At 37.7% G+C, this 23,107-nt stretch overlaps 1 protein-coding gene across 1 annotated transcript; it reads left to right on the top strand.

The window, feature by feature from the left end:
• The first annotated feature begins 3,556 nt into the window (after positions 1-3,556).
• Positions 3,557-22,346, top strand: LOC108673081 (histone-lysine N-methyltransferase SETDB1-like). The gene is given in 22 exon segments (XM_018160861.2): positions 3,557-3,901; positions 6,636-6,787; positions 7,134-7,291; positions 7,708-7,991; positions 8,256-8,303; positions 8,811-8,981; positions 10,615-10,865; positions 11,123-11,322; positions 11,539-11,738; positions 12,241-12,316; positions 12,879-13,025; positions 13,321-13,490; positions 13,685-13,830; positions 14,046-14,253; positions 14,528-14,695; positions 15,212-15,354; positions 15,736-15,846; positions 15,848-15,939; positions 16,170-16,346; positions 20,504-20,614; positions 21,049-21,209; positions 21,933-22,346. Coding segments are annotated over 22 exon segments (3,417 nt in total). The 5' UTR covers positions 3,557-3,865; the 3' UTR covers positions 22,140-22,346.
• The last annotated feature ends 761 nt before the right edge of the window (positions 22,347-23,107 follow it).

Raw genomic sequence — 23,107 nt, 5'->3', positions numbered from 1 at the left:
TTCACAGCTCTGCCGTGTTTTGCGGCTCCGCCTTGTTCTGCGACTCTGCCATGTTCTGCGACTCTGCCGTGTTCTGCGACTCTGCCATGTTCTGCGACTCTGCCGTGTTCTGCGACTCTGCCGTGTTCTGCGACTGCCGTGTTCTGCGACTGCCGTGTTCTGCGACTGCCGTGTTTTGCGGCGCTGCCGTGTTTTGCGGCGCTGCCGTGTTTTGCGGCACTGCCGTGTTTTGCGGCGCTGCCATGTTTTGCGGCGCTGCCGTGTTTCGCGGCGCTGCCGTGTTTCGCGGCTCTGCCGTGGAGTGTTCTCCTCAACAGATGCTAGGGAGAGTTTGAGCCGTGCAGGCAGTTTGAGTTAGGTAGGGTTTTCAATGAGTTGGTAGAGAGCCAATTAATTAAAGTGATGAATTGAAGTGATTAATTAAAATAGTAAAAGTGATTAAAGCGAGTGATTAAAGTGATCAATTAAAAAAAATTAAGTGATTAATTAAATTGATTAACAACTATAACTCAAAACTCGGTCGTGGGGCCACATTGGACTAGTCTTCAGAGGCTCCCGCAAATTTGAAAAAAAAAAAATTTCTTCGCGCATCGGCAGACGCCAAACTATTGCAGACTGTTTTCCTGTGGGCTGATTGGTCTACTACTACTGATTGGATGTGATCTGTCTGGTTGCTTACAATGTTATAGTCCAGAGATGTTAAAAGCTCCGTTGTTGAGGGAAGGGATCGTATGATGGTCGATTTGAAACCCGGCACTCAGCATAGTAAAAATAATAATAGCGGTTTCAGCGTTTATTAGGCCGTAGGCCTGTTGCCGATTATTAACATCGCAGAACATTGACCGCATTTCGCGGTCTCGAACTCGCAACTGACTGCTACAATTCTGCTGTGCTTAACCGCCCGACCTCTTTGCCGATTCTGACCAGAAACTGGGGATCAAACCTGCGCCTCTCTGCGCCAATCTTTGTACTCTGAAGTCTGAACTGTAACCACTAGGACACCTTGTGGCAAAGCATAGAGTTTTTTAGACTCTCTTTCAATTCAATTCAAAGTAGACCAGCAAAGTATCATGGATACCACTTACCAAGTTACCAGCATCATCATTCATAGTTCATACATTAGATATTGGTTAATGGTTTATATCTTGAGAAAATGATTATGAGGAAATTAAAAATGAACTGATTCTAAAAAAAATCACTGGTTTGCCACGGTATGCCACCAATCACCATGCCCAGGCCAGCCTGGCAGTGGTGGTCTCTGAACAAAAGGCATGCCTTGATCACTCGGTGTCAATGAGAGCTCTTTAGTCTAGCCTCTTGCAGACTTGCACTACTGTTTTTGTCACTTTTGGTACAAAGCATAGTGACAAACCAGTGATTTTTTTAGAATCAGATCATTTTTAATTTTCTCATTCACTCGAAATTTAAGCCAATGTCTTATGTATGATGATGCAGGTATCCACAATACTTTTCTGGTCTACTTATAGGACTTAAATTTGAACTTGAAGGAGAGCCTAAAGAGCTCTCTGATTTGCCACTATGGACTACAAAGTTAACATTGATTATAAATAGGATCAAATTGCATTAGGCTACCTGAGTTGAAACAATGTGTAGCCTAACTGTAAGATCATAAAGATGCATGCTCCTAATTGTACCAGTTGTGCAGTGTGCCTCTGGGCTCTGAGCAGCCTCTGCCTTGCGATCAAACAAATGCTGCTCCTGCTGTGAAGTTTGAACTTTGATGTTTATCTGTGCGCAATTATTTTAATTAAGTAATATGAACATAACATATCTACCTATTCCAATGCCATCTTGACATTGGCAATATGAGTCCTTAATTATTATTAGACTATTAGTGAGAGAAATTTGAGTGCCTAGGCCTCTGGCCTGTGGCCTCAAACTGGACAAAGGACATACCGTACTGGTGTAGTGGTGTAAGTACCTAAGCTTACAGGATGACTTGTTATTATCACACCATTTTAACTGGGTCAAGTGAATTCACTATAAAAAAAAAGATTGCTAAAACATACCTAAAACAGAAAAAAATATTTTAGTGACAACCATCATATTTTCTGGAGAAATAAATCATAGCTTAGGTTAAATTATTTTAATTCTAGGTTGCCTGGCACACAATTTTATGATTTTTATCTATGACATTCTATGCACAATTTTGTGATGCCTGATCAGGCTGATGAATGATGATGCATTAATTTTTCATCAAGTGAATTTTTTTTTGCTGAACAAGGTGAATGTACTCAATTTTTTTTGTTTTTATTTAGTTTTTTTTAACTGTAGCTTTGCTAATCAAGGTTTTACTGTAAAATGTTTTTTTTGGGGGTGTCCCTACTCCCTTATTAGTAATGACCCTGGGGACTAGGGAGTTATTATTCCCTTATTCCCTGGGGTGTCCCTATTCCTTATTAGTTATTACCCTGTAAATTTTTATAACATGGGGAATATTTATTTCGCTACAGACCTAGCAGAGGCACTTTTCCAAAGTCTCACTTATCACGCTTTTTTGGGGATATTTTTAGAGGTAGTAATTTACGTTAATTACGTATGATTTCTCAACTTGCTATATGCTACATAGATAGTAAAAATATAACTCAGTACCTACTCACTGCAGCAAGTAACAGAGAGCGCGTTTTCTCGTTGAAAAAAACGTGAAGTCACAGACGGACAGACAGACGGACAGACAGACGGACAGACAGACGGACATGACGAGCACAATAGCGCCTTTTTTCCATAAATGAGAAAATGCACTAAAAATGTAGGACTTTATGCCAATATTTTTAGTTTTGCAATATTTTGATTAATTTGGCTGCTACAACAGTTCTAAAAAATGTGGGATGACTGTCTCAAATTCCTATTTACTCTTATGTATTAATTCATAAATGTTAATTTGTTATGCTTGACTTGGAGACAAATTGCTAATGAATTAATATTTAGTCAAATTGAAATCTTAAAGTGTTGCAACCTTAATTGTTGATTCTTTCAAGTCTAACTTTAAACTCTCCTATTTTTATTCTTTCTATCTTAACTAAAATTTTTGGGTCAAAAAAGTGGTGGAGGTTGATCAAAAATAATATATGAACCTTAATTTTCAGAATTCTATCCTGCCCCTGAGACCAACAAACATTTATATATATAAAATATGTACTAAACTTGCGGTTACTTACCTGCTGATCCATCATAATGTTCCTGACATCTCTTGATTATTAAGCATTTTCTTTTTGGTGGCCCATCTAGATTGGAATTTCCTTACTTATGAGTAATGAATAGAATCTTTTGGCTTCAAAGTGACAAATTTTTTATACAATTGGAATCATGCAGCCCAATCCTGCATTTTTGTTAACAGTTAGATGGGATGGGATATAATTCATCTATTGGAAATCTTGTGGTCCCAAAAATGGCAGGAAAGCTCTAGTCACAGGCACCTGCAGCCATACAGGTGCGGTAGAAGGTAGGTGTTTTCCAGGCTAGTGGCCCATATCTTTGCTCAACCAAGAATTTAATTTTTGATGCTGCATTGTTTTTTGAACAATTGTTGATGCTGCATACCTTATGAACTTTGATCCTAATCTCAATAATTAATAATAAATTTTTATCTGCAGATATAAAAAGTTGAGTTTGTTGCAAAGTATTTGCAACTAAATGTATAAAACTCTCATAAATCAGCAATTGAAAAAATGAAACATTAGATGAAGATAAAACCTGAAAGAGGTTTCATATGAATTTTTGAGTTCTATTTTATTGATGGAACTTCTAAAGTCATTTTATATCTGATTTACTTGAATAAAAATTAGTTCAAGTGTATTTTCAAATCTAGGTGCTACAGTGCTTCAAGTATTAATAGTTAATGAGAATGGCAGAAATAATCAATTTATCAGATGATGATGATGTAAGTATAATACCATATTCAACTCCTGTCTTTCTATGCTTACTTCTTTTGTAACATTAATCATCTGAAATGTGGATGTTCTTACCAGGGGTTGTAAACATTATGTTATAGCACAGTCTTCCTGAAGACATGCTCTTCATTCACATTTTACTCATTTCTATAATGTATTAAGATGGCAGATAGAGCATTAATTCAACTTTGTGTGAGTTAATGTTTTTTTTATTCTTTTATAGTTTTGCTGAATTGTATACAAAGTTTTCAATTATTGTAAAGGGAAGCCAAATGCCAGTTGATGAGCAGTAATTAAGCAAGGTACTGTTTAAATCAGCTCCAATGCTGATTTAACCAATCAGCTCCTGCAATGTTCAAACAGGTGTCCATGTTCCTCAAAAATCTCAATTTCCTAACTATGCATGTTTCTTTGTAATAGGCTATGTAGTATGTACCACTTGGTTTTAATTTTTTACTGTAAAGATCAGGAAATATCAACTTTAATTCCCCATTGAATCAAGTAGTGACAATAGACCAGTATAAGCTGATGGCAAGTTCATCACCTCACATGAGAATAGTCAAATTGCTACAATGTGAATAAATTTTTAATGTTCTACTATTAATTAGATGTATATAGGGTACAAGGGCTGAACAAAATAAGGGAAACGCCTGCAAAATCTACAAAATGTATTTTAGTGTGGTGTAGGTCCACCACACTATTGATTCATGCATTTGTGAATTGTTTCCAAAGAAATTTTAAGCCCTTCATCAGTTTAGGGGAGCATGTATGTCGAAATTAAAAATTTAAACTTCTGTTTTTTTAGCTCATTTTAAAGGTTCAATGAACTGCGCATTTAAAGAACCCAAATCCATGTTTGTGTGTTCATTTGTTGGTTCATGACAGTCCATACCAGCCTGGATAAGACTTTTATACCTTTAATGATCACAAATTTGTTTTTTGGATCTTCTGAAAACTTGAAATTTTCATATTAAAAATTTATCTTGCCCTATGATTTTCATGCTACAGCATTGAGAGATACACCAATTGATTTGTAAAGACCTGACCTAGCAAGCATCTGATCACTTTTTCTGGTTTCTTTTTTGTTTGGATTATATATTGAAATAATTGGTGGGTGGGGCCAAAATAGAAAAAATCAGAAAAATTATGAAAAAATTGGAAAAAGTCATTGGATGATCACTTGATATGGTCTTCACAAATGTCTCTTAATGTTCTATCCCCTACCCCTTTTTTGCCATTTTCTATGAATTTTGCATTCTCTTTCATTTTTCAAACAAATTTACATAGATTTGACAACAAATTTCATAGATTTCTATTGTATGTATATGTGTACCATGTTTCAAAATGGTCTGTCACTAAATAAAAAAGTTTTTTTTTTTACATACCTGCTTCCCTTAAAACTACCTCCAGCTCTTTTAAAGATGATGGTGGCTGGAATCGTCTTCCGACTTGCATCTCTAGAATTGACCATAAATGCCTGATAATATTCAGGTCTGGTGATTATGGTGGCCAAATGAGATGCTCAACTTCATTAGAATGTTCCTTGTGCAATTTTTTAACAATTCCAGCATGGATTGGGGCATTAGCATCTTGGAAGACAGTGTTCCCCTCTGGAAACAGTGTTTGAAAAATTGGATGAAATTGGTCCTCCAAAATTCCTAAATATTTACGGCTGTTGATTCTTCTATGAAAAGAAATCATCAGCATTCCAGATTTCCAAAAAATAGCTTCACATATTCCCCGCTATGTTTTCAGGTTAGCAGGAAGACAGTCAGGACTCTTAAGACCCTTGGCCGTCTCCAAACATAATCTTGGCCAGAGGTTGTAAATAAAGTACCGTAGTGATGATTTTTGGAGAAAATCACATTCTTCCAATGCTCAAGGGACCAATTCTGGAGGTTTTACACCACTCTAAATGCTTCAAAGCATTTGTAGTTAGAACTAGAGGATATCTAATGGCCAGATCTGTGCAGCTCTCGGTTCACAGTCTTTATAGAAACTGGCTTCTGTAGGTGTCATTGAGGTCTGCAGTAATTTTAACATCTGTGGCCTTTTGGTTGTCCCTCACAATTCGATTTAGGTACCAAGTCATAATCAACAATCAGTCATTACTTTTGAAACAGTACCTCAAGAAACATCAAGAATTTGAGACTAGCACCAGCTATACGGGCTCCAACAATTTGGCCTCTTTGAAAGTCAGAGAGGTTTGCAATGTATAGGCTAGGTTATAGAAACAGGAATTCACTAAAAATATCTGTGAAAAGATAAAATATCAAGTAGCAACAACAGTAAAGAATTAACATGAAATTTTTTCATGTTAATTATTTTATCCACCCTCTGTATACATGCTCCAAAATTTTCCTAATTTAGTACAGTAATGGTAACGGGAAGGAGCAAATAAAATAAAATAACTAATACCAATAAATATAATGATGCAGCTTTAGAACCGCTAAATATTCTTGCTGTGGAGCCATGAAACTTCAGAAAAAAGTAGCACTGTTCTAATTCTGTTTTTCTGAAATATTGCAACTCCAATATATAATAAAATGCCTGCAAAAGTCTTGGGTTATTACGAAATTAATAGGAAATGTATCCAGGTAAAGCGAACCTTTTTTTTATAGATTTGATTCTTTTTTAGTTCTAGCTTAAAAATAATGTATAAAATTTTAAATTCTGCTCTCTGCTGCTTTGTTTCTATTTAAAATAATTAATTGTTTCTTGCAGGTGGTATGTGAGCAGAGAATCACCAATCCGTTGGCTGCTGCTGATCCTCCCAAACTGGCTCGGTGCCTCAACTCTGAATGCCACTCACGGGAAGGGTTGCGAAAAGCCCCTGCAGCAGCTAGACGCTTCTATGGAGTTCTTGCTTATCCCAAGTACTACATATTTAGTGAAATACAAAAAATTGTTTAAATAAATTTTTTTTGGACTTTGTCATTGCTAATTTATATTTATTGCAAGTGTCAAACAAAATTCAACAATTTATTTTGTACAAGCCATTAAAAACAAAGGGAGCAAAGAATACAAAATTGTAAAGCATTATTTTTGATGTGAATACAAATGAAATGTTTCTACAAATTAAAGCTAATCCCAATTTATTCTTTTCTTATCAGTATTATAATTCTTTGATCTTAATTTTGTCTTCTTGCTTACCATAAAAGCATATATGCATATGTGATTTATTTAGAACTGAATTGATTGTTTATATAATTTCATTTCCAGAAAAACAAGGATCTGTCTGCCATGCTTGGCGTGCTTTTCCTTGCATCAACAGAAGCTTATTGAAAAAGTCAGAAATGGTGAGAACATCATTCTTATCAACAATGAACCGCAACGAGACACAGTGCTTCTCACAGACTCCGAATCTGATCCAGATGATGGTATGTTCTATATGGGTTTGAATTAATTTTTAACATTGTTTTGTTCGTGAAGATAAAATTTTTGCAATGTTTATACATATTGAAATTTTTCTATCATAGAAGTAAAAGCAACAAGGTTACTGAGAAGAATTTGATATTGTTGTACTGTTTTAGTTATCGTTTTACTTTTATTATTAGGTTCCTTGCAAAATTAAAAATGTATGGCTAGAATTTATTTATGAAAATCTTTCTGTGAGTCCACCTCTAGAGACATAAAAAAATTGTGCATCAATAAGTTGGAATTAAAGTTTCTTTGGATAGCCCCATAACTTATGTTGAAAATTTTCTTTTGATGCTGGATTTTGATTTGACTTTTGAGCACATCCATTTCTGCACAAGTTGATGTCTTGCACACAAATCTCCTTTCAATTTTTCAGTTGAAAGTGAAGAGTCTGTATTGGAGCTGTCATTGTCAGGGTCTGATAGTGACAAAGACTCAGGAGATGCAGAGCAACCAGACAGACTGAAGCGTATGCTAGAGAATATGGTGGATTCTCTTGCGCTCAAGAAGCATGTCGATGAAGGCATTGAGAACGTTACGTCTAGAATAGCTAAAGCTGAAAATGGCCTCAAAGAGATGGATGAGGAGTACAACAAAATTGAAAAAGAACTTCACAGCATCAGATGCTCCTTCTATGATTCTTTTAAACCAAAGATCAAGGTAAGATATGACTTTTTGTTGGTCATTGCTGAAATTAATTAAGGTAAGCTGGCTACTACCCTTATTTTAACTTTACTTAATTCTCTTTCACATTCAGTTTTTATGTGAATTTGAAATTTCAGAAAATTCTAAAATGATTCTAGCTGCTAGTGGCAGATAAAAATACAAAGTTTACTAATATTAAATTGCTGCCTAATTCCTAATATTGACGGTTAATTTATGAATTATCTTCTACTGCTAATCACGTGTTCTCTGTATTTCCAGCTGCTCCCAGAGGTGGACGTAGACAACAATCCTGGGCTGGACGACCAGGTAGGCTATCCCTTCTTGTAGGTTGGCGCTAATTAGTCTCTAGGCTCATTCCTGTTGAAAAAGATGTAATTTGTTTTGATGTTTCTTTCAAATTTAGGTTCATTTGGCAGTGATATCCCTTTTGCAAGAAATTTCTTTTACGTAAGTATTTTCATTAAAAAATATTGACAAGGGTGTTACTATAATGTGTAGTTGACAGCAACACATTTAGGTTGTATCATTAAGAGTTATCAAATAGTTTCAAACTTGCCATTATTAACTTTTTTCCATATCACATTACTATACTATTCAGACCACAAATGCAAGAACTATCATTTGGATGTTCTCGCTACAGGCTGCATTTATATTGTAGCATATAGTTGAACTTTTTTACTGCTTGCTCTATTAAAGTTGTACAGTTTGGTGTTTGTATTGCTAGCTAGAGTAGCTACAATAATAAAGAATCGTTTATTGTTTAGTTGTATGCTTATGTTTGCACTTATAGCTAAGCAATGTTGCACCTGACAGGTGCACGTGGTTCCCTCGGAGCATGTCACATGTCAAGCATCGCTGCCGCCCGTCGCTCCTCTAATGCGGCCACAGCTCGTACCTGGGCAGGCCGTCTATGCCATGAGGCTCTCGCTCTTCTCGCGCTGGGTGCCCGCTGTCGTTGTCAGTGTTGTCCATAAGGAAGAAAATGTAAGTCTTAATTCACCATATTATTAAACCACGTTCCGTACGATTCATATGCCATGAGGCTCTCGCTTTTCTCGCGCTGGGTGCCCGCTGTCGTTGTCAGTGTTGTCCATAAGGAAGAAAATGTAAGTCTTAATTCACCATATTATTAAACCACGTTCCGTACGATTCATATGCCATGAGACTCTCGCTCTTCTCGCGCTGGGTGCCCGCTGTCGTTGTCAGTGTTGTCCATAAGGAAGAAAATGTAAGTCTTAATTCACCATATTATTAAACCACGTTCCGTACGATTCACTGTCCTGTGAAATTGGATTTAAATAACTTGCATTGAGGTTATTATATATGTCTAGTTACTATCTATAATGTGTAAAATTGAATGTCTGTGTAGAATTGATTTATGATCCTCAACATGGGTAACAGGGTGAATTGTATCTCCATGGACTGTATTAAATACTTTTGATATTTCCCTAGAACACTACGTATATAGTGCGCTACAACTGCAACTAGACTGAAAAGAGACTGTATTAAATACTTGTAATGTTTCCCTAGAACATTACGTATATGATGCGCTGCAACCGCGATTAGACTGTATATTTACTACATTTACTATACAGTCTATATTATTAGACTGCATATTTACTGTATTACACTCGGTACATGGTGCGCTACAACCGCGAATAGACTATACAGGGTGTCCCAAAAAAATAAACGATACTCAACTTTGAATGGCTGTAACCCAAAAAGTAATAGAGTGAAAAAAATTAGGAGTCAGGATTTGTTCCCTATGTTTTTCTCCATCACTCCACCAAAAATCAGACAGCTCGATGAAGCCAGAAGCGTTTGATAGAACTTTCAGTGACATGTGCTAAAATCATGCTTGCGCAAAGTTTTAGTAAGATCACTTTGCATAATCATTACGTTGTCTTGACATGTTATCTTTTCACGGTTTTATTTTTTGTATCTTTGGGTGAGACAAAAACATGGCAATCTTTGGTGAGAGACAATCATGACAATCTTTGGTGAGACAAAAACATGGCAATCTTTGTCAAAGATTGCCATGATTGTCTCTCACCAAAGATTGCCATGTTTTTGTCTCACCAAAGATACAAAAAATCAAACAGCGAAAAGAAAACATGTCAAGACAACATAATGATTATGCAAAATGATCTTACTAAAACTTTGCGCAAGCACGATTTTAGCACACGTCACTTTTTTTTAACTCTATTACTTTTCGAGTTACAGCCATTCAAAGTTGAGTATAGTTTTTTTGGGACACCCTGTATATTAATATATTTACCGTATTAAATACTTGTAATGTTTCCCTAGAACACTCGGTGATGGTGCGCTACAACCGCGACTAAACAGTATATTTACCGTATTAAATACTTGTAATGTTTCCCTATAACACTCGGTAATGGTGCGCTACAACCGCGACTAAACAGTATATTTACCGTATTAAATACTTGTAATGTTTCCCTAGAACACTCGGTACATGGTACGCTACAACCGCGACTAGACAGTATATTTACCGTATTAAATACTTGTAATGTTTCCCTAGAACACTCGGTACATGGTGCGCTACAACTGCGACTAGACAGTATATTTACCGTATTAAATACTTGTAATGTTTCCCTAGAACACTCGGTACATGGTGCGCTACAACCGCTTCCAAGCCGAAATGAAGGAGCTGACGGGCAGACAACTTGCCTATGAATACCAGTGCGCGACGAGGCTGGTGGTGGGAACGCGGGTCATCGCTCGCTTCAGGGATGAGGAGAAGAACGGCCGTAAGGATGACCAAAAGAACGGCCGCCATGACACGTCCTCGACCAATGGCTTCTATGTCGGCATTGTGGCTGAGGTGCCAACTGTCGCCAATAAGTTCAAGTCAGTGGTAATTGTATTTATTTTATTATTGGGTAATCTGTTGAAGGATTTATTCATCAAGTCTCACGTGTTGTCAGACTGCTTAAGCTTAAGCTCATAGTATAGGTAGTAGTATAGTATAGTATACATATAGCTTAGTATAGTATAAGCTCATAGTATATTTTTTTATTTTTGTTGTGTGGTTGTTTTTCATGATAGAATAAAATATCTCTATCTTTCCCATTAATGCATCCTCATCTGTAATTTCTTTGTAACAGATACCTGATTTTCTTCGACGACGGTTACGCGCAATACGTCCTGCACCATCACATCAGAGTTGTGACGGAGGCCTCAGCTCAGGCATGGGATGACGTTTGTTCTGACTCCAGAGCTTTCATCAAAGAATATGTTCAAATGTATCCTGAACGACCGATGGTGCGCCTACAGAAGTGGAATAACGTCAAAACAGAGCGCAATGGTAAGGGTACCTTCTAATGAAATGCGGCCTTCTATTACTGCGACCCGTTTAATTGGTGCTCAATTTCCACTGTGTTTACAATCTAGCTTCATTTTTTAATTAAACTGTTGCTTTGTTTTGCTTTTAAATTTTTGCATTCTTTCATATAATGAAATTATTTCTTTCAATGTCATCAATCTCCTCTATGCTCAAGCACATCGTGGATTTGCGTTCTAGGTAAATGGTGGCGAGCTCAGGTATTGGAGGTGGAAGGATCCCTGGTGAAGATGTACTTCCCGACCCACGAGCTCAGTGAATGGATCTACCGAGGCTCGACGCGCCTCAGTCCGCTCTTCCAGAAGAAGATGAGCCTGCAAGCCAACGCCGAGCAGCACTCGCGGCTCACCGTTAGGAGACGAGCCATGATCCCGGGCAGGGTGAGAAATAAAAATTTCTTATATTTGTTACCGAAATCCGAATATTAGTGAGAACTACTGGAAATTGTGGTGCTGATGAGATAATGTTGTATTGCTTTGTGAATATATGTCGGCTACTCTGTGCGATCCGAATTTAATTTAAATGGTAAATTCTGTGGGAACTGTAATTTTCCCTTCTGGACAAAATGAATTGTGGGAACTGTAATTTTCCCTTCTGGACAAAATGAATTGTGGGAACTGTAATTTTCCCTTCTGGATAAAATGAATTGTGAGAACTGTAATTTTCCCTTCTGGATAAAATGAATTAAGAACAGAGCAGGGCAGGCAACATCTAGTTATTCTAGTTGAATTTGAATATTGTAATTGCTTTGTCTCTGACCTAACCTAGTCGTGATGTATTAGCAAGGTCATTACGATTTACGTTGCTGATATGAAGTTGATCTCATTTAAAATTGGCCATTATCACTCTCAATATTATTAGTACTGTATTTTTCTCCCGCAGCAAGCCGGCCCCGTCGTAGAGTACTGCACCTTCGGGCAAGAAAGCATCCTGCCGACTCCTCTAGGCAGCAGCACAGGTTAGTCAGTCAGCCGTTGCTAGTGCACTAAGTTTGTCAACACTGCATTGGCAGAGCTGTGCAGTGCAGTGAGAGGCTTTGTCTTTTACACCAGTCTGGGTCCGAGTTCCAATTGGGATCATAAGTTCTTTCATAAAGCTCAACGCATGGTAAACTCAGTAATTAATCCACTTCTGGTTGATAACTCAATGCCTGGCTTGTTCAGGCTATTGTGTAATGCAATAAAATGGTTCTGGTGGATCAGCGAGCCAGTGATGGTGATGGAACTTCCCAGAAAAACTGACCTAACAAAATGGAACCATCGATCAGCCACTCCCTTCCTAAATGGTCACTACCAGGATCCAGGATTGGCACACACACGCATCACATTTCCAACATTAATTAATTTTCACTGTGTGATAATTTCATTTTTTCACGTACGTTGCTTAACTATCTCGCTTATGTAAATATTTATTTTTCCGCTCTATTCATGTCTTGACAAATTCATAGATTTTGTATTTGATGATTTTTTGTAAATATATTTTCATTTCGTTGCCAATCTGATATATGTTTTTTCTCGCAGTAACTCCTCGCGAGAAGTTTACGCCTCAGTCAGTGACTGCTGCCATCTCTCATCCTCCACCTCCGTTGCTTCTCAATGCCTCCTTCCCCAGCAGCCTCATATCCACTCCATCTGGTAACAGCTCGCGTGTTTCACTGCCAACACCAAGTATGATGTATTAACTGTGTACAAAATACTTGAGTATTTTCAACACCCCTATATTACGATTCCATAGAGATATTTTCGTGCAATTATCCTCAGCCAACTATTAGTTTTACTTGAACTTCAAAGTAAATTATGATTCTTGGTTTAGTTTCTAAAATATGTTCTCGTATTGTTGATCAAATGTGCCAATTAAATTGATTCACTAGCTGGTTTAGACACTACTTGTTGACTGCGTGGAAATTTTGATGAGATTTCTGATGACATACGGTAATTGTAAGTGAAGGCATGTGCGTTTCAGTCGTAAGCAGCACAGCCACCTCGACATCTGCTCCTGCAGCGTCGGCTCCCTCGGCTACAGCTCCCACGGGCAACAGATCTGTCGCTAAGAAGAGCACTGGCGCACGACCGGGCACTCCTCCTCCTGAGCTCCTAGAGAAAATAAAGCAGGAGATGAATGGATTCATAAAAGTATGCCTTCCATCTATCGCGTTTTGTATGTGCAACCGATTGCGCTTAGTATGTGATAAGGTATTTTCATGGAAATCGTTCAAAAAAATAACATGGCGAAAAAAAAATATTTGATATAGTTCAGGCATTTTTAGTTGCAGAGTTGTAGATCAATGTTGTATGTATTTAATTGTTAAATTTTTTACCGCCTTCAGAAAGCTCAAATTCCTCCACTGGAGCGTCGCTTCAGACCTCATCAGTGTGGCTCTGCGTGCGTGGGCGGTCCAAAGGGCGAGGAACTCCTGAAGAAGAACCGCTACATCTCCCCTCTTCTCATCCCCATTGTGCTAGGATGGAGGAGGTCAGAACGCTGATATGAAGTGTCCATCTCATGCTCAAAATCTTTAAAGCTTTGCGTTCACAGGGTCTTCTGTTAATTTAATGGTTTTACCCACTTGAAAAGATTTTATGTTTGCCGTTTAAATTTTTTTTGAGTACTACTATAATTATATAATTATTACCTTGGATTGAATAAGTACCATAGTCGTAACATTTGTATCTTGTGTAACTGAACAGACAGCTGGTACGGCAGCGCAAGAAGACCATCTTGCGACGCAGTGTTTACTACGTGACTCCCTGCTGCCGACGGCTGCGTAACATTGATGAGCTCTTCGTGTACCTACGCACGACACATTCCAAACTGGAGATCGACTATTTCTCCTTTGAGCTCAACATAGACGTCATCAACGAGTGGGCTCCGAGCAAAGAATTGTACACCATACCTGTGAGCATCTCTTTATGATCCTGCAATTTGTTTGCAATTCTTTACATTAAATAATTGTTTTATCTGGTTTGAATGCGGGCGAGATTGGTTTTCCTCATATTTTTGACTCCTCCTGAATGGTAAAATTCCGGTCAGTTTATTTTTTCTTGTGAAACCTTAGGCACAAGGAACAATTGTAGTATTTCCAGTTTATTAAATGGGCTTTTTACACTTCAGGAAGTTTGAAAATCACATTTATGGTTCAAATCTTTACATATAATCTTTCATTGCGCAGGACTTCAGTCAAGGTGTCGAGCCAATGCCCATCCATTGTGTCAATTCGCTGGACTCTGACCCGCCGTTCCCTCTGGAGTACTGCAATGTGCGCATGCCTGCACCAGGCGTTCCTCTCAACCTCGACACTGACTTCCTTGTGTGCTGTTCCTGCACGGACGACTGTCAGGTATACTTATGGCTTGCGTTTTAACGTGGAATTTGCAGTAAAAAATATTGCAATAGATGCATCAGATTTTATTTTGATACTCGTCTCCGAAAATCGATTTTTTTCATGCACGGACGACTGTCAGGTACTTATGGCTTGCGTTCTAACGTGAAATTTGCAGTAAAAAATATTGCAATAGATGCATCAGATTTTATTTGATACTCGTCTCCGAAAATCGATTTTTTTTAATGAATCGGCAACTTGAAATTCCTCCGATCTTATTCAATTGAGTTTTTCAACTTGGTTGTTTGAACAACACATCGGATTGTAATAATTTATTTTTTCAATACAAAATGAACCTAGTGATTACTTGTAACTAGAGTGTATGATACTACTGAAAGCTTTATCGTATCATGTGATCATCTGCTACGTGGTGTGTCAACTGATTATTTGTGCAAGGTTTCTTCATTTAAAACGATCACAGTTGTGCACAGTTCACAGCAATGATTCATTATTACCAAATCGCTTGGGTAACAGGATAAGTCTCGTTGCGAGTGCTGGCAGCTAACACTCGAGAGCAACAAGAGACTGCCGCCTAAACTTCAGCTCAACGACCCTGGCTACGTGCACAGGCGCCTCTACGAACAAGTCACTTCAGGCATATTCGAATGTAACTCCAGGTATGTGAATAACGATACCAAGACTGTTATATTATCGTGAACACTTTTTCTTGTAGACTTCTAACAATGTTCTTAAACACTTGGTTTGTTCAAGCATCCGACGCCAATAAAAAAAAAAAATCAGACTTGTGACCCCAATCATACGTTTTAATTGAAACATCAATTTCCCTGATACTGGCGAGTGAAGTGTTATAATATTATGTGTATTAGCGAACAGTGATCTACGATTTTTTTATCGCTCGGATTCTTGCTCCTTGCGAGTTTTTGCACTTCTCAAGTAGTAAGTTCTCTGGCAATCGTAACTGGAAAGTCGGCAACTGCTCACGACTGTGATCTGTTTTTATGGTTTTATTCAAAAAATTTCATTTGTTTTTCCTGCAGATGCGCGTGCAAGCACACATGCCAGAATCGTGTGGTGCAGAACCCGCTGCGTATCAAACTTCAGCTCTTCAAAACAGCTCGCAGGGGCTGGGGCGTGCGTACGTTACATGATGATGGAGGATATGAAAGAAGGCTACGAGGATGAGGTGGACCACGATGAAGACGACTTCCCGGATCGCCAGAAAAAAAAGAAATCTTCAGACGGTAGGTTAAATAACACCGAACGAGAAATTGTACTTAAAATTCCTCTATTTATTTATTGCAGTTTTATTGACTTTTGTTTAATGTCCATACCCTACTTCAGTCAGGGTTGATAATTTTTCTCTCCGTAGAAGGTAAAAATGTTGGCTGTAAATTTTTTTCAAATGTATCTTCATTGGGAGATATTACAATGTGTATGTTGCAAAGTTTTATATAGTTCTGGTGCTTTTCAGAAGACGATTCAGAACCAGAAGGAAGTGACGGTGAGTTGCGCTACCAACGCAACGACAAACACGACGACAACTTCGTCCCTTCATGTCCCACTCAACGCTCCAACAACGTCACTGAGCGTCTGCCATCATCACGCCTCCTCGCCATCTCTGCCAGGAAGAAAAACACTGATTCTGGAGGTGAATGTCTCGCGAATGTATTCATTTAACGTTATTTCAACGTCAATTCGTATTGTCACCGGACGTTCGTCGACACCTTTATTGCATTTTAGTATGACAATAATGTTCCTGAGGTCTCCGGCTTGTTGCGCAATACAACTATGCGCTCTAACAGGATTTTTGCGACATTTTGACAACACTTCTCTTTAACTTCACTTCTTGTAGTCTGTCTGTCTGTCTGCTACAAATCTTATAATCGAAATTTAACACATTTCTACTAATCCTATCGATCTGAAATTTTGCACACTTGCGTAAAGTTGGATTGACAGAATAAACGATTTGAAAAATTAAAAAAAAATTTTTGTTCAATATTAAAAATATTGAAAAAATAATTTTGTCAGCTACAAATCTTATAACTGATATTTGACACACTTTTACCTGTCCAGTTGATCTGAAAATTTGCACACTTTTGTGAAGTTGGAGGCAATGCATGAATCAATTGACAGAATAGATAATTTTGAATAAATTTTTTATTACAAAAAACTGAAAAAATTAATTTTTTTAATATTCGAAAATAAAATGAGAAATTCATTGTACATCTTTAACATTGGAGACACTGGATTCTTTAGAAGTGTTGTGTTTAAAAAGTAATTTTTAAATGTATATTATTTTTATTTACAAGTGAAGTTGGAACGCAGAAGTTGAGTTGAGCTACAGCAGCATGTGTGGCTGGTCGTATGCGTGTGGTGGCCATATATATTTAATAATATTATATATATTATATAATAATATAATAATTTAATAATATTATATATTAGTTTTGTGTATTGCTGAAACGCTGGCACTGCCATTGTTGAACCAATGAACTTCAACCACGGGCAATACGCCCTTCAATCAAGCCAGCAAGCAATTTTTGCACCAATTTATTCATCATCCATTGAGAAACAATTCTAATTGGCTTATCCTTCAATTTTAAATGTTTGAAATTTGAATCAAGTTTGAAAATCAAATGTATTGATACTTAAAGCGAAAACGATGAATGTTCATTGCCCGATAGACTTCACATTGGCCATAAAGTTGTCTGCTGTCTCGAGACGCCATATATAGGGGTTTGTCCAATTTCATATCAACAATACCGGACTATATAAAGACTGGTCTCAAAATTCGTCGTCATCATCGATTTTCTTTGAAATTTCGATTGAACTAAAAATCTTTAACAAAATGGCTGGTCCCCAAAGACTCATGGAATACTTTTCTACGTCAGGCTAAGGCATGTCGGACTGGCAATTCGCCAGTCCTGCCTACGCCAGAAGCTGGGATCCCTGGGATCCCAGCTTCTGGCGTCAACAGAGCCTCTCTGGTAAAGCCAGTAGCTCTCTGGTGACGTCAGAGCTGAACCGAAGCTAGGCACCGCCCCCCAAGAGGGGGGAGAGATTCACCGCATTCTTGCGGAATCTTTTCTGTTGCTGTTGCAGACCACGCGGCGAGAGCGACGGTGGCCGGTGAATGGTAGCACCCAATTCTTGAAGAGTTGGGACGCTGCCTTCACCTGGCTACTGATTTGCTCTTGGGGAAGGGGGTTAGGGGGGGGGGGTCCTTCGGGACCCAAAAAATAAAACATCCTGCCTCCTGAGGAGAGGGGGGGTCCTTCGGGATCCAATGAATAAAACTTCCTACCTGCTGTGGAGTCTACGATCATTGGAACACCGTCAATCCTAGCTGCAACATTTGGCCTACGTGAGGTAATATGCTGAACATTTTTTTCCCCAAAAGGACGATTGTTTTTTTGTCTGATGTATAGTACCTATCTCACATTGGACATGAAGTTGTCTGCTGTTTCGAGATACCATGTATGGAGGTTTGTCCCATTGCGTATCCACGATACCGGACAGTCTGGTCCCAAAATTTCGCCTTCATCGTCGATCTTTCATTGGAAATTTGTGGCAGCGGCAGGCCACAAAGCGACGTCCGAGAGCGACGATGGCTGGTGAACGGTAGCACCCAATTCTTGATTTGGGGCGCTGACTTCGTCTAGGGGAGGAGAGGTTGTCCTTCGAGACCCAAATAATGAAACATCCTACTTGATGGGAAAACGGGGTTTATTCGAACCTACGTCAATCAACGCATCTGGAATGCGTAGTCCGGGCTTATCCAAATTTCTGGGATCGACTACCACTTTGTGATATTGAAGTCGCCGGGACATAAATGTTTCAAATATCTTTAATATAACAAATTCAGTTTGTGTATCAGCAGTGCGTTCGGGTTGTATTCGCGGCGCCGCAAAAATATAGGGGCTAAGTAAGCGCTTATTCACCATACGCCGCAATATTTCCTCGGAGTAAAAATTAGTTCATTACAGAATATGGTGGAATGTAAAGACTAAGATAGGATTGGAATTTGATTTTTAAATCAGAATTTATAGATTGAATTTAAAATCTGCGTCTTCCTATTTTGAACGACATGCAAGTGGGTTTTCTAAGTTTTGTATAGGATGCATAGCTTTGAACTGCTATCGATATTTTTTAATTAATTAATATGAACTGGTCTCTTTTTACAACACTTCTCTTTAACTTCACTTCTTGTTGTCTGTCTGTCTGTCTGCTACAAATCTTATAACTGAAATTCACTTCATTTATTCTGTCACTTGATTCATGCATTGTCTCCAACTTACGCAAGTGTGCCAAATTTCAGATCGATTGGATAGGTAGAAGTGTGTTATTTAACACACTTCTACCTATTGTGTAACACACAAATTTATGAGCTGGTCTCTTTTTACAACACTTCTCTTTAACTTCACTTCTTGTTTGTTTGTTTGTTTGTTTGTCTGTCTGCTGCAAATCTTATACCATTTAACACACTTCTACCTGTCCAATTGATCTAAAATTTGGCACACTTGCGTAAAGTTGAAGACAATGCATGAATCAATTGACAGAATATATAATTAAATTTTTTTTTTTTGTAATATGAAAAATTGAAAAAAAATTATTCTTTCTTCTACAAATCTTATAATCGATATTCAACACACTTCTACCTGTCCAATCAATCTGAAATTTTGCACACTTGTGCAAAGTTGAAGGAAAGGCATGAATCAATTGACAGAATAAATAATTTTAAAAATTTATTTTTTATATATTAATATTAAAAAAATTAAAAATCTATTTTGATTAATATATGGAAATAAAATTAGAAATTCATTGTAGATGTGTAACATAGGAGACATTGTATTCTTTGGAAGTGTTGTCTTTAAAAAACAATTTTTAAATGCATATTATTATTACAACACTTCTCTTTAACTTCACTTCTTGTTGTCTGTCTGTCTGCTACAAATCTTATAACTGATATTTAACACACTTCTACCTATCCAATCGATCTGAAATTTGGCACACTTGCGTAAAGTTTGAGAAAATGCATGAATCAAGTGACAGAATAAATGATTTTAAGAATTAAAAATTTTTTTCCGTCATAAAAAAATTTAAAAATAATTTCGTCTGCTACAAATCTTATAATCCATATATGACACAATTTGGCATGTCCAATCGATCTGAAATTCTGCACACTTGCATGAAGTCAGAAACAATGCATGAATCAGTTGACTGAATAAATAATTTTGAAATTTTTCAAAATTTTTTTATCTTAAACAAATTTTGAAAAATAATTGTTTTCTATATTCAAAAATAAAATTAGAAATTCACTGTACATGTGTAACATCCAAGACACTGGATTGTTCATAAGTGTTGTCTTTAAAAAGTAATTTTTATTGAGTTACAATTTGGGAACATTATACCTTGCTACGCCAAGTCTTTGTACCTGTTTGTTACATCAGCACGTTTTGAAAAATGTTCCCTTACATGCTTTACACGTCGTATATAACCTTATGTAAATTTGTCGAATTTTGAGTATGTGTATGATTTGTGTGTGTTCTTCATCTCGTCACTTCAGGTATACAAGTGTTGTTAGAACCCGTATCCAGGATACTTGTCGTGTCTGGAAAGGCTGATAATATAAAAACATAGCTAAGCCCTCACTGCAATGAGTGACAGAGAGCGCATTTTTTCGTCGACGAAGACTTGAGGTCACGGATGGACGGACAGACAGACAGACAGACGGACATGGCGAGCACAATAGTGCATTTTTTCCATAAATGAGAAAACGCGCTAATAAGGAGCCACTGATTACAGGAGATGAAGACGACCCTGATGATCCCGCCCCAGTTGCATCACCAGAATCGTCTAGAGCTGCGTCACCATCATCTTTATCTCGACGGCCTTCAGAAGACGACGATGATGATGGTGATTTCCTCTTTCTAAACGCTCGCTTATGTCAAATAGTAGTAAAATTTTTCGATATGAGTTAAATTAGGTCAAATTGCCAGTAGTAGGTGTGTAATAAATTTATGAATCTTTAAACGTTTTTCTAGAACATCAGCAGCAATGATTATAAAAAACATATGACGCGTTCATGTTTGATAAACAAGATGTTTGTTATGAACCGAGAACGACAATCTATAAGAATGTCTTAAAAATTAAAAAAAAAACGAATCAACTCTCTTTTGTGCGCCTGGTCAGCGAGTTATGATGTATATTCATTTAGCACTTTATATACTGAAAATATTAATGTATGTTACCACTGTCACTATTGAAGTTATTGTTTAATGCCATCGTGCTTGATATAAACAATGTTAAATAAAAACAATCCTATACATAATACTTGATTTGTTTGTTAGCTGACGGAAGGCAACGACGACGTCAAAACTTCAGCGCGGTCATCCCTGATAACCTGCCAACGTCGCCCACCAAGCAGAGCCATCGTCAGTACTACGGCGAGGACGAGCAGGTCTACGTCATAGACGCTAAGCGCGCCGGCAACATTGGTCGCTTCCTCAATGTGAGTCACTAAATCAACGCTATTAATGGTGATGCTAATTTATAGAATCGTGTGTGGATAAAAGCGCGCCGGTAACATTGGTCGCTTCCTCAATGTGAGTCACTAAATCAACGCTTTTAACACGTTGACTACGAAGTGGTACATATGCGTAGCACGAAATGTATTTCTCCAGGACGTAGTGGTACATAATTCAGGTTGCTTAAAATTGGCCAAATCCGAGAACAAAAAAGGCCGAGAACTCAAAATATTCTAGTTTATTTGTAGGTTCCACTATAAAAATTCCATTTATTTTCTTTTAGCAGTATTTAAAATTTAATTAGGAAGTACCCCTATCATAAATTTTAGCCGGCCAACGCAATTGCGAAAAACTAAATCAGGGAATTTGTCCGGAAAAAAATGACCGTCTGGCAACCCTGTTTAAAAATAGTACAAAAATGAAATAATAGTACAAGATGAAGCAATCGTAGTCAACGTGTTAATGGTGATGCGAATTTATAGAATCGTGTGTGGATAAAATGATATCCAACTTATCTTTGGGATAATTTAAAAAATCTTGTTCTAATTATCACCAGTACATAGTTATTTTTACTCCACTGAAGTAACGATAGAATTTTTAATATCGTGTCAGTGCACGAATAAATGTCTGCATTGTCCCTTACTTGTTTCATCTAAAATTTTAAATACTTATCCATGAAAATAAAAAACTAATTAACTTTTTTCCAGCACTCGTGTCAGCCGAACGTCTTCGTACAGAACGTGTTTGTGGACAGCCAAGACTTGCGGTTCCCCTACATGTCATTCTTCGCGACGTGCAGCATACGTGCGGGTTGTGAACTAACTTGGGACTACAATTATGAAGTGGGATGCGTGCAGGGCAAAGTCAAATATTGTTACTGCGGGGCCAAAAAGTGCAGAGGGCGACTTTTATAAGCTGCCTCCTCACACTTATTATGATGGTTTTTTTTGTGTGGCCTGTATGTGGTTCTGATTAAAGTTTTGTATGACTATGTTTACAAAGACCATCATAATTTGTCTGGTTAGAAGTATGTAATGTATGTAATAAGAATTGATCTGATCTCGTGCCGGTGGAGTTTGTGTGCGACAAGTTTAGTTTAGTTTAGTGTCCAAATGTTTACTAGCGCTTCAGCTATTAAGCTATCTCGCACCGAAAGTCAAGATGAACATCACCATAAAGGTGGAAGGTCTCAATTATTCATCACCCACAAGGGGCGGAAGGTCTCAGATGTCCAGCCCGCTGAAGCTGGCTCGAAGGAAGCAGCGTTAGCATGCCGGCAACATTGGCCGCTTCCTCAATGTGAGTCACTAAATCAACGCTTTTAATGGTGATGCGAATTTATAGAATCTTGTGTGGATAAAATGATATCCAACTTATCTTTGGGAAAATTTAAAATAATCTTGTTCTAATTATCCTCAGTACATTGTTATTTTTACTTCACTAAAATAAAGATTGAATTTTTAATATCCCGTCAGTGTACGAATTAATGTCTGCATTGTCCCTTACTTGTTCATCTAAAACTTTAAATACTTATACATGAAAATAAAAAACTAATTAACTTTTTTTCCAGCACTCGTGTCAGCCGAACGTCTTCGTACAGAACGTGTTTGTGGACAGCCAAGACTTGCGGTTCCCCTACATGTCATTCTTCGCGACGTGCAGCATACGTGCGGGTTGTGAACTAACTTGGGACTACGATTATGAAGTGGGATGCGTGCAGGGCAAAGTCAAATATTGTTACTGCGGGGCAAAAAAGTGCAGAGGGCGACTTTTATAAGCTGCCTCCTCACACTTATTATGATGTTTTTTTTTTGTGTGGCCTGTATGTGGTTCTGATTAAAGTTTTATGTTTACAAAGACCATCATAATTTGTCTGGTTAGT

This window comes from Hyalella azteca, unplaced genomic scaffold, assembly GCF_000764305.2.
Source record: "Hyalella azteca isolate HAZT.00-mixed unplaced genomic scaffold, Hazt_2.0.2 contig4363, whole genome shotgun sequence".
Lineage (NCBI taxonomy): Eukaryota > Metazoa > Arthropoda > Malacostraca > Amphipoda > Hyalellidae > Hyalella > Hyalella azteca.
This window is presented reverse-complemented; position numbering and strand designations above follow the sequence as displayed.